Source organism: Spodoptera frugiperda, chromosome 25 (genome assembly GCF_023101765.2).
Source record: "Spodoptera frugiperda isolate SF20-4 chromosome 25, AGI-APGP_CSIRO_Sfru_2.0, whole genome shotgun sequence".
Lineage (NCBI taxonomy): Eukaryota > Metazoa > Arthropoda > Insecta > Lepidoptera > Noctuidae > Spodoptera > Spodoptera frugiperda.
Window position 1 is genome coordinate 18,435,948 of NC_064236.1, and position 12,273 is coordinate 18,448,220.

At 41.8% G+C, this 12,273-nt stretch overlaps 1 protein-coding gene and 1 long non-coding RNA gene across 24 annotated transcripts in view; one reads left to right on the plus strand and one right to left on the minus strand.

The window, feature by feature from the left end:
• Window positions 1-12,273, plus strand: part of LOC118263853 (laminin subunit alpha) — a 66,209-nt gene that overhangs the window by 44,598 nt on the left and 9,338 nt on the right. The window contains exons 47-63 of one of the 19 annotated variants that reach the window (XM_035576051.2): window positions 623-819; window positions 1,206-1,339; window positions 1,713-1,910; window positions 2,121-2,269; window positions 2,571-2,852; window positions 3,040-3,253; window positions 3,417-3,740; window positions 3,917-4,100; window positions 4,467-4,605; window positions 4,766-4,998; window positions 5,448-5,534; window positions 5,836-6,036; window positions 6,324-6,505; window positions 6,751-6,990; window positions 7,145-7,306; window positions 7,649-7,880; window positions 8,770-9,275. The exons of 1 other annotated variant lie outside the window; for it this stretch is intronic. In XM_035576051.2, coding sequence (XP_035431944.2) covers window positions 623-819; window positions 1,206-1,339; window positions 1,713-1,910; window positions 2,121-2,269; window positions 2,571-2,852; window positions 3,040-3,253; window positions 3,417-3,740; window positions 3,917-4,100; window positions 4,467-4,605; window positions 4,766-4,998; window positions 5,448-5,534; window positions 5,836-6,036; window positions 6,324-6,505; window positions 6,751-6,990; window positions 7,145-7,306; window positions 7,649-7,880; window positions 8,770-9,032 — 3,421 coding nt within the window. In that variant the 3' untranslated portion in view covers window positions 9,033-9,275. Of the gene's footprint in view, window positions 1-622; window positions 820-1,205; window positions 1,340-1,712; window positions 1,911-2,120; window positions 2,270-2,570; window positions 2,853-3,039; window positions 3,254-3,416; window positions 3,741-3,916; window positions 4,101-4,466; window positions 4,606-4,765; window positions 4,999-5,447; window positions 5,535-5,835; window positions 6,037-6,323; window positions 6,506-6,750; window positions 6,991-7,144; window positions 7,307-7,648; window positions 7,881-8,769; window positions 9,276-12,273 lie in introns of those variants that run through there. 17 more of the 19 variants (XM_050703917.1, XM_050703918.1, XM_050703919.1 and 14 more) reach the window with 17 other exon arrangements.
• The window catches only part of LOC118263862 (uncharacterized), a 16,957-nt gene continuing 13,469 nt past the window's right edge, over window positions 8,786-12,273 (minus strand). Inside the window, exons 4-8 of one of the 5 annotated variants that reach the window (XR_007706952.1) lie at window positions 11,419-11,644; window positions 11,129-11,255; window positions 10,873-11,039; window positions 9,679-9,793; window positions 8,786-8,935 (exon numbers count right to left, since the gene is read on the minus strand). This is a non-coding gene — a long non-coding RNA (uncharacterized LOC118263862). The remainder of the gene's footprint in view (window positions 8,936-9,678; window positions 9,794-10,872; window positions 11,040-11,128; window positions 11,256-11,418; window positions 11,645-12,273) is intronic. The other 4 variants (XR_007706950.1, XR_007706951.1, XR_007706948.1 and 1 more) reach the window with 4 other exon arrangements.

Here is a 12,273-nt window from a genome sequence, read left to right on the forward strand (position 1 = left end):
TCTTCTCGCACGAAGAAGGTTGAAAAATTGCATTAATCATCACGCTTGTTCATTCATTGTCGGTTGGCGATTTCCAAGTTATAATTAGAAATTATGAGCTCAGTATTATTCTGTTGTTTATTTCGTGGAACGAACCTGTGCGTTGTTTATGTGCGCAGTAAATTGATCCGTATGCCTTGGGGCTACATTAGTCATAATTAGACATACTTAGTAATAAGAAATATGAGAGAAAGACAAGAGAGAGAACAAAATATTTTCCTGCCTTCGGGGTAAACAATCGCGATATGTGGCTGATATTAATTATCGAGATTATTTTTCCGTACAGTTATTTCTGATATACCCTGGAGGTAGGAGATAAGATGTCACGGAAAAAAGAGGCTTAATATTTATTTCCAGCAGTAAAAATGTATCATTAATAATACCTGACATTATCATCCTTAAACTACGCAAGTCATACAAAAGGAAAGGATAAGATTACAATAACATCAGTTTACAATAATTACCTACGCCTACCTACGTGAACCAACAAACTATTGTTATGCCTGCAATCTAAAATTTTATTATTCTACATAACTCCATTAAAGAATGTGTTAGTTATGCTTTTCTTACCACCCTTGTACAGCTCACTACGCCAGCCCCCGCCGTTCTCGCTCGCTGACGAGGTCGTGAAGGCTGACCAGGTGAACAGCACTGTGAAGTCGACCCTGGACATCATGTCCCAGGTCGGAGCTGATCTCGCTGCCAGCAAGGAATGGGCGCAGTCACTGCCCAAACTTGCCGATGAAGCCCAGAAAATGGCTGCCAATGTTGACAATTTAGGTAAGTGTACAATAACTACGGTTCTACTTGAGTATATTGTATGAGCAAATTGTTATAGGTACTTCAGTTTTGTACCATGCAAATTAATTGCACGTTCCTGAATAAACTTTAAAACTTCATCTTGTGTTCCTCATTGTTGTTTAAGTACACAGTCATGCCGCTGCCAAGCTCTTTTCCCTACGTAATAGCAGAGTCTGAGACTGAGTCTTATAATAGGTTCGCTTTTATTTTTACCATTTCAATGAGCACCCATCCAATGTAAAAGCAACCTTTTAGAGACTAAAGAACGGTTAAGGTTCCATTTCTTCAAAGAAACACTTAATCCAGAAGTCGCATCAACATCAACACTATTATAGATCTGATATTATTCTTATTCCAACCCTCAGTGAAGGACATCGACAAGCTGAACCCCGAGATCACACAAACGTATGAGACTGTCAAGGTCAGACAGGATGACCTTGAGCACAGACGCAAGGAAGCTGATGAGAAGCTTCGTAAGCTGAAGGAACTTATTGAACAGGTGAGCAAATCTATATAGCATCCAGCTAGGAAGTTTGAAGTGACCTGATTCATTCATTTTAAAGTAATTGTAACAGTAGGCTTGACAGACGGAGCGTTTGCCGGAGTGGCTAAGAAAACAACTCCTGCATTCCAAGTCTATAAGTAATTTGATTTCGTAACACATTTGAGGCCATGGATAACGCTAATCGAAGCCAGTGAAGGAATAGCCTTTACCACATTTTTGTTGGCAGTAAAAGGCTTAGTAGATCAATTCGTCTTTAAACGTTTTGCTCGCTCGCGGCCGTTATATTGTGTTTGTTGCCAAGCCATAAAACCCCAAAGTGGAAATTTAATTTACAACAACGTCTTATATATTTATTGCATTTCTCCAGGCGCGTACAGTTGCTAACCGCATCCAAGTGGGAGTGACATTCGACCGTCGCACGACACTGCAGCCGCCGCTACCGGACACCATCGACGAGATGTCCACCTCCACTCACGTCTCCGTCTACTTCAAGACCAAAGAGAAGGACGGCCTCATCCTCTACCTCGGCAACCCTAAGGACACCATGCTGAGAAGAACTAAATCTGTAAGTTTTTACTTACGTACATTGTATTAAGGTAACATCGTCGCCATATCAGTCACAAAATTACCAGAATAATAATAATTATGTACTTATGTGACAATCCAATTGTCGAATTACTTTCATAATGTAATGTGTTCTCCCATTGTCTTTGTCTGTTCGTTTATGATTCTTGCAACTTTTCTAGCCAGTTTCTAATTTACAAATTTATTTTAGGACGACTTTATGGTAGTGGGTGTGGAGAACGGCTATCCTTACCTGAAGATGGACATTGGTGACAGTGCTGAGTCAGGTCGCGAGCCCGCCAGGATCGGTAGCGACAAGTTCGTCGCAGACAACCGCTGGTACCAGGTCATCGTCGACAGGTAAACCCATGTCATTCTAGGTTAAGTTAGACCCCGGCCTCACTTGTCCGTTGCGCTGTGTTGCGTCGCGACAACGCAAAGGTATAAGCAAAACGATGCTGTCATAACGCACGCACCGCAATGGACAAGTGGGGCCGGGACCTTATATGTATTAGTTAAGATAATAGACAAACGACTTTTAAAGACTCATTCAATATGTATTTTGTCTATACCACAAGTTTAAACACATTTTCTTCTCTCTTCTCTTCAAGCTTTCTACTTCACACGATCAGTCACTAATCAAATATTATGTCAAAAACAGGGTCGGCCGCAATGTGAAATTATCAATCCGCGAGAGCCTTGACAATGGATCCGCTGACTACGTACACTCGAAGGATGCAGTACTACCTGGCCAGCACACCATCTTCAACCTTGATCGCCAGAAGTCTAAGTTATACGTGGGAGGAGCACCATCAGACGCCAAGCTGCAGTCCGTCAGCTTCCCAGCCTTTGAGGGACAGATCGAGGAGCTCATGATTGGAGACACTCCTGTCGGCTTATGGAACTTTGAAAGAGCCGAAAACTTGAAGGGAGCCAGACAGAGGTAAATCTAGAAAAAAAATATCCAAAATTTAAAACCTCATCATTTTGGTTGTCACAATCATTTCTTTTTCATTCATTATCGTACTGCTATTTGTATTTAATAATTTCCAAAGCACCTCAAATTGCGATCAGTTTTCTACTTCAACCATAGTACATACACTCATCATAACCTCTTTGTTCCCTTCCAGGGACAAGTTGCTGCCTCCGCACACAGGTCCGCCGGAGTACAGGTTCAATGGCCGCGCGCACGTCACGATGGCTGGCCGCGGCTACCTCACTCCACAGAAGAACCAGATCCTCTTGTTCTTCAGAACTTACGCTCCTGATGGTCTCATCTACCTCGTCGGAGAAGGCGCCTACTTCTTCTCTGTTCAAATGCAAGACGGAAGAGTGTTCTTACAGGTGAGATACTGATATCATTCAACAATAGAATCATAGAATCCGTCTAGAAAAGAGTTTTTGTCATGGATGGACGAAAGAACATCCTAAATATTTATTATCGCGTACGATCAAACAAATCCAGGTAAAAAACCCGATCTTTTAAAATTTACGCTTTTGCTTCTAGGTATCATTGGGTAACCCTGAGGACCTTCTGATAATTGGCACCACGAACTCTTACAATGACGGCAAGTGGCACCGACTGGACGCTGCTCGCATCCTCACCAAGTACTCCCTGAAGGTGGACAGAGAGATTATAAAGACGGATTCTGCTGGACCCGAGGACTCGATAACAGCTATCGACACGATGAACTTCGGAGGAAACAATAAGGGCATTATACAGGTGACCAGCGCCGGGTTCGACGGCTGCATGAGGCAGATCAGTATCGACGGCGTGAACATCGACCTCAGCGATAACCAGGAGTCCATTGGCATTGCTTACGGCTGCCAGGTGAGCAGAGAAAGAAAATCTAATAGAGTGTCTAAAATTAGTGACAAACTTATTTACTGACTACATTTTAAGCTTAATTTTACTTTATCAGATAATTTTTATGTTATCTTTCTGGCATTAAATAAAAGGTATTGATTTTGACTAATATAGCCTTGTTTGCCGTTTATCCGTTTCAGTTCGCGTCGCTGGTGTCTCTATCAGGCAAGGACAGTTTCCTCCGGTACATGGACATCACGTCGGAGAACCTTCAGCTGACGCTCAAGTTCAAGACGTCAAGTCCTGACGGGCTACTGTTCGTGTACGTCAGTCGCACGCAGACCACCGCCATGCCGGACAGCATATCACTGTCACTCATCAAAGGTAAATCATTAATGATGAACTGAGGAAATCTCGTGTTCAAATTTTATGTTATTCGACGTTTTGGAACAAAAACTTTAGGATTATTTTCAATCAGTCCCATGTTCACTAATATTATTGACTTAATGCTAGCAAATGTATAAAATTTATTTTATTAGTCAACTTCCTTACTCATTCCATAGAACGAAACGTAACGTTACGCCTTCTTATACCCGAAGGGGTAAGCAGACACAATGTACTCCCACTTTTTATCATTTGTGTTATAATATAATAGGGAGTGAGCCTATTGCCGTATACTGGGCACAGTTCCTATAATCATACCGAAGAATTTGAAAATTTAGTACCTCCTGACAATAACGTTGTGTGTAGGTAAACTGGCGCTGATGAGTCAACGCGAGCAGTTGGACACAGGGTTGAGCACGTACAACGACTCGCAGTGGCACGTGGTCACTGTCACGCACAACAACAACGCGCTGCGACTCGTCGTCGATGACTACGACTACTTCAGGTAACCTAACCATGTGCCTGCGATTGAAGCTACTTTCCTAAACAATATAGGTCGTGTTCAAAAAAACTAAGTATAGCTGAAAAATATTTTTTTATACTTAACTGATAACTTATAGTGAGAAAGACTGGCTTTACTTATCATAATCTTTTGTGATTTCCAGTACGGACACAGCGCCCGCACCGCTCCATATACTAGAGGGGGTGCTATTCGTGGGCGGCGTGCAGCCTGGCTACGTGGTGGGCGGGAAGGTCGGCTCCAAGACCCCGTTCATCGGCTGCATCGCCGACGCCACCATCAACGGCCGCGTGCTCAACTTGCTCGAGCCCTTCAGCAACAGCAGCACCACCTTCGGTCGCTGTGGTACCACCACCACCACTGGAGGCCTCAGCCCAGGTTAGTTCATCTTACTTATCATTTCTACCTTAGGTCCTAACCTACTCGGCATTATATGAAAGTATAGAGACATCATACTTATTACATTGACACATTCTTACCCTGGAAATGATTAACCGATCTTAATCCAAATTATCTAAGTTTTTAAAAGATATTCCGTATAACAAATGTCAAAAATCGTTCTTATGCCATTAGCTGACGATAGAAAACTATTGAAAGCAATTCCCTCGCTAACGTAGGTAATAATGATTTTGGATTGGACTGATATCGTTTATTAATTTCGTCTATTAATTGTCTTCCTCACTTTCTCTAAATGTCGCTAAATGTCACTATTTTTTGGTTCTGTTGCTTAAATCATTGTAATATTTGTAGCCATCTCCAACTCTGTGAATATTCGGTTTAAGCTTACTTCCAAGGTACATAACGGTTCAAAATACTTTTGTCATCAGATCAGGCGCTTTGGGCGGCGACTCCGCGACCTGACGTGCTGCCCACTCCCGGACTGCCGGGCCCCAGCGAAGCACATCCTAATAGAGGTACTTGACTACATTCTACCAGTTATCTCGTTTGTAAAATAGACAGTAATCGGTCTATACCAAATTAGACTACAAGATAAAATTCTGTCTTTCAATCTTGGAATTCTCAGTAGTAAGCTAAATAATGCCCTAGTTAGACTAACACTAACATAGCAGCAACATTGTGTAGTAACTAGTAACAGTAGGTACTTGCCACTCTTGATAAGTCTTGAACTATTCTATATTAAACCAATTTAGCATGACCTTAACAAACATTTTCTAAATCTCGTTTATCTAATTGTTACATTACTTGATGGTATAGAAGAAGAAGCAGTATTACACAACGAGGTGCTGCCAGTACCAGTGGCCGAGGACACGACCCCGGCCCCACAGACCACCACCAGCACCACCACCACCACCACCACCACCACCCGCCGGCCACCACCCAAGCCGGAGCAGGGATGCGCACTTGCATACGATCACTTCTACACCACCGGAGATCCTGATGTGGGCTACAGATTTGGTAAGTGCATAAGTGCAACGATAACCGTAAAATCCGGCAACCTACTCCACTGCCGGGGGGGGGGGGGAGAAGTTATGGCGGATGTTCAGCAGTGGACGTCTTGTAGCTGATATGATTATGATGATGATGAATGCGGTCGTACATTGATCACAAATATCATAATCATAGCCATAATAATTCATCTATTGGCACTCACTACTAAACACAAAGCTTCTTTTTAATCGACTTCTGTTCAATATGCTAGACAATTTTAAAACCTGAATTAGAAAATTATTCCTTTCCGCCAGGTACTCGCAACGACAGTCGCATCGAGTACTCGAAGCTGCCGGGCCGCCACCTGCAGGGCTTCGACCTGACGATCTCGTTCCGCACGTTCGACCAGCACGGCGGGCTCGTGTTCTACGCCGCCGCCGACGTCCCTGCCGACGTCCCCTCGCAGTTCCTCGCCTTCTACATGAAGGATGCCAGGGTATGGAAACTTAGAACATTGTTTATTTTTAATATCTCTGTTATAGTGTTTATTTTTAATATCTCTGTTATAGCTATTTTCACCAACAACCCCAAAACTACCTATCTCTTAACTAAAAAATGAACACTTATCGGGACGTGCATCAATGATTACCTGTTTGTTTTGGACCCAGATCCGTCTCCGAAAGAACTTAATTTTTTATGCTTATATGCTATTTAACACATTTTTAATGTTTGATATTTCAGCTGCACTTCGCGTTCAACTGTGGCGGTGAGACAGCAGAGATCTCGTCGACGCAGACGTACAACGACACGGAGTGGCACGTGGTCACTCTGACCCGCAGCGGAGGACACGGCAAGCTGACCGTGGACTCCGAGCTGGTGGGCGAGACCAGCGTCATCTGCGGCGCGCCCGCGACGCTCACCGCTCCATTCTACTACGGAGGTCTCAGGGACCTCAACCAGAAAATCCTCAATAATCTCCAGGTATGTGACGTTACGTATGTATATAGCGCTATAACGTTGTAAGAGACAATTACCTAACCAATAGATGGATCTAACTTTTTACAAGTTTATAAATCTGTTTGTTTTTAATTTCATAAATTATGTATCTACTTATTGATTTTGTTTCCGTATGCAGGGCTTCTACCAGCCGTTCAAGGGTTGCCTGAAGGGTCTGATGATGAACGGGCAGCACGTGACGGACGTGTCGTACCGAGTCAACTCCCTGCGCTGCTCCGACAACGTGGAGGACGGAGTATACTTCGGAGCGTCCACCAACATGCAGAGCAACTACTTGAAGGTACAGTTTTAAAATATCATGTGCATTATTTCGTATCCGTTTTTAATAGCATGGCGTTTGGCCCCCATCTCGCCTGGTGGTTAGCTATGATGTATAAGCAACCTTTTCACTCAGAACTATTTTGCTAGAAACAGACTCGTGCAAAGAATTCCATTCCTTAGCGGTCTTCACAAGGAATTTCGATGTGTATAGTTCTGTTGTCTTTTTTTATTGTCGAGTGTGTGATACGGTACCTAATATAAAGGCTTTACGTTTTGGAAAGTTCTCAATATCGCATGGAGTACTTAGAGAAGTTCGTCTGGGACGGCTGCAAGCTAAGCACCACGTTTAATTATGTTACAGCTCCTCGAGTACTTCAAAGTAGGTGACGAAGTTTCAATATCAATGGAGATCCGTCCGCGCAACAGCACGGGTCTGCTCCTCAGCGTGCACGGCAAGAAAGACTACCTGGTCCTCGAACTGCTGGAGAACGAAGTAGTGGCCAATGTCGAGAATGGCAACGGACCGTTCCGAGCCAGTTTCTCGCTCGGCAACAAGTTCGAGCTCTGTGACGGCAACTGGCATAAGATTCACGGTAAGCTATCTAGTTGTAAATAAGGTCGCTATAGGTGTCTGTCTGCTTTGTGGATCACACAAAGAATTAGACTGCCTCGTTGGTCGAGTGGTCGCAAGTGCGACTGCCGGATCAGGGGTCTCGGGTTCGATTCCCGAGTTGGCAAAGTATTACTGGGCTATTTCGGTTTTTCGAAAATTTCTCAGTAGTAACACGGAGTCCGAAATTGTGTCCGGTATAATATGGCAATGGGCTCACCCCCTATTACATGGTACTTATAGCACACATGGTGAAAAATTGGTGTACATTGTATAGCGGCATTACGTGCCTTAATGTGCAACTCTACCTATCCCTTCGGGGATAAAAGGCGTGACGTTATGATGATGTTGACACAGAATTTGTTCAGCCCGAGAATCGAACCCGTGACTCGTTGCTCCACAGCCGGTTGTTCAATCAGTACATCTTATTTTTTAGAGATTAGTATCTGATGACTTTGGTGTCTTAGTAGTAGCTTAACGCTTTAATTTTAAAACCATCAATTTATGACTAAGACTTAGTTGTCTCATGTGTATGTGTGTATGTGATATTTGTACTGTTGGGGATTTTCAATTTCGAAACTCTTCGTAACAATGAGTCTTGAAGTGTTTAGCAATACCAACAATCAATGGGATTTATAACTGGTATACAAGTAGGTCGTTCTCTAAGAACATGGTCTCAGGATATCTTTGGCAGGCGTGGTTGTTCTAATTAATGGGTATAACGCAAAATAAAACGTCAGACTTCACAATCATCATTACAATGTATTATGGTATTTTATGGTTGACATTACGAATTGCCTTGTGAATGAATGCAAGACATTGCGCTAACGGTGCAGTAATACATTATTCACACTTGGAAATATTATTTTCAGTGGTGAAGTCGCTGTACGTAGTGTCGGTGGGTGTCGACGGGCACTTCTCGAAGCCGGGCATGGGCGCGTACTCGTCGACCGACACCCGGTCCGCGCTGTACATCGGGGGCCACGAGCGCCCGCTGCACAAGCTGCGCGGCGTGCGCTCGCGCCGCGGCTTCACCGGCTGCATCAGAAAGATCGTCATTGGAGAAACACCCCTCAAAATCCCACTCACAGCCGCAGGACGGAACACACATGTCGGTGTTTGTCCTGTCGACTAATCAACAATTCAAACAGAAATGAAGAGAGACCAAAAATCGTTTAATTATGTATCGAACCGTTTTCTAATAAAATTCTTCTATGTATTTAAATGACACATATTTCACCGAATAGTCTCGGTATTTCTAATGTTTTATGTAACGAATACTTTTGTTGTACTAAAAGTAATCAATAAATAGATGAATGCAATAATTATATTTATGTATCCACTTATGTATTTATATGATAAACATTTACATATATTATTATAAGCAGTTTTTATTTTTCCTATTAACCTAACAGTATGGAGCAAACACATGTGACTTCATTAAAACCACATATTCCTTATCATCTTTGCAGACAATGTACAAAAATGGGCGCAGGTATTCGTCCCAATCGTTAGGCCACAAATTGCATTTTTAGCCTATTTTGGACAGTATAAATGCTACATACATGTTACATTCCCAGATAACACACATAAGGTGAACTTGTGTGATCATCCTATATGCAGCTGTTCACACAGAACTTTATTTCAACTTGTTTATTTGCGGTTTCGTTGAAATATTTACTTCTGTGGACCAGTATTACTATTAAATATGTGTCGTCACCATACTGTAACTACACTACAAGGCTCCTAGAAGGAAAAATATGAACATTTTAATCACTTACCAATGCACTGAGCTCGTCCCCGCTGTTGGTTCATTCCCACCGGCGAATGTGTTATCGCTTGTTGACTTTATTGTCACCGGCGAATTTATTGTCGCTTGTCGAAACCTAGCTTTAGCTATACAGAGAGGAGAGAAAGTGGGAAAAGAAATGCTTGTGGTACAAATACCTCCACTCAAACTAAAACTACATCTGTAGCTTTACTCTTAGGTGTTTTTTTTTTTGTTTTTTGTTTTAGAGGAGAAATCATCCAATGACTTCTCCCGCCTTGGGCGAGGCGAGAAGGGGGTGTCAGACTCTTTTTTTTAATGGGACAATCCCGCCTCAACTCTTACTGACTTAAAACCACCCTATTCCTACTCCTGCTTTTCGAGTCGGTGCCCCGGTAGGTAGTCCGCAGCTCAGGCCCTAACAGTGGTGGTCTGATAGCACTTTGAGTATGCACGGGTCTGGAATTGGTCGGGCGTCTTAATTACTTACTCTATCTCTTCGTCTAGAATTGTTCCAAGCGACAAATAATTTTTCCAATATGTAGAGTTAAATATGAAGGCAAAATTGGCTATTTGACAGTTGTAACAATAAAATATGAAACAAGTTTGATATGATAGCTTTAAGGTAGACAATCACTGTATAATTATTGGTTTGCATTAATATTAATTATAATATTTTATTTTTGAAATTTAAATTTGTGATATTTGAATCTGTGCATTACGAGACCAAAACGCAGCGCGGCCATGATTGTACGTCAAGTGACGTCACATTTTATTAAACATTACCGCCGCACGTAAACAGTGACAGCAGAACTCCACCACTGTTTTGTGAAATGTGACGTCACGTTATAGAATGTCACGTGACACGCTGTTTTCGCGCGACAATTCAAATGAATGAAGAAAATATGTTATTTTTCTATTAAAAAATTATATTTCGAGAAAATAAATTATTGTAATGGTGCTCCCACACAGCGGTTATATAACGTTATAAAACAATGTGTAACAATAACATTTGTGTTAAAACAAATTATAACAGTGGTTGTAGAGTATGTTACATGCTGTTATAAATGTTACACAATGTTGTATAACGTTATATAACTGCTTTGTGGGAGCACCATATGACGTAAAAAAGAAACATCTGAATATAATACAAAACTTTTTCGAAAACTGTCAAGTAGCCAATTACTCCAGAAAATGTAACACCTACCATATCCCAAAATGTTTTAGAAGCAGACGATGAACCACCAGAACGTTCAAACGATAATGATGCTAAACTGCCTGAATTTGTGAACGTTTTTAGCTTAAAACCGGTTGAAGATTTCCAAGATAAGAAAGAGCATGAACTTTGTCATCCTTTCATCGTCATTTCGTCACCTGCAAAAGATATTAGAATTTAGTCTCACTTCTTTCTAGATCTAACTTTATTAACAAAATAAAATGAAGTAAGTATTAAACGGACTCACTTGCTCAAGATGTGAAAACCGTTGGTTGCTTAACGCCAGAAATAATTATTTTTATTGAATATAGCTAGTTCTTCGCCATTTCAATTTCTGGTGTCTAGTGTTTTAATTTTGTTGCATAATTTTTCACCTACAACAGAACATGCATATAAGTCAGTATCTCGGTAGTATATTCTGTACTATATAAATATGTCGGAAATGTCATTAGTACGGGACTTCACCATCAGTACGATCAGTTATGAGAATAAACAATAATTTCAAGAGTTTATTGTTTTATTGCTGCCTACACATACCTCTACATATGTGCGACGAAGAGGGCTCTCGCCCAAAGTATCGCCCACACCTCCTATCTCCGACATATAAAGGATTCTCCTTTCACCAACATATCGAAAGTAAGATACCACAAATATCTATTATCTCCGACAAATATAAATTAAACCAATATCTCAATAACTTTCTCAGACAATCTCAGCATTCGCAATCTTCTAAAGTCGATGTTTCTGCCATCATTCTCTCCATCTGGAACAAATTTTACAAGTCAATCTCTCCTCCAGTATACTCCATCATATAAAAATTCATTCGAATCAATTCCCTACTTACACCAGTACGATGACCTCTGTAGGTTTTTGTCAGCCCAGTAGCGTCATCAGTCATTTCTCTCCGCTATATTCTGCTGGATCTATAATCTTTCCAGTAGCAACGAACTTCGAGCAGTCTCATCCAGCATCGCCGACCCAACCCGAAACAGTTCCATCAGACGAGTAATAGTGCTCAAAAGAACAATAGGTACCTATATACTGTACATAAACAAGTCAAACTGAACAGATGCCTCACTGTATGGTAGTGCACAATGAACATAATGAACCATCAAAGGTTTCAAAAACATTCGCACTAGAAGAACAAGCACTAGTGTAAAGTAAGAGTGTTACACTAGCACGAAAGCCAACCGTGTACCAACGGGTCGGTGCTCACTGCTTGCCATGCGCGCCGGAACATACCTCACCCGGCTGCCCACAGCCGCGAGACCATACACACGTGACCGTCTGTGTCATACACGGTCACATAGACGATGCAGCTAGTCTTGTCAGTGCATTCATCATAATAATAATAGCCATCGCATATTATGGTAAAGATCTAACTAACATTTT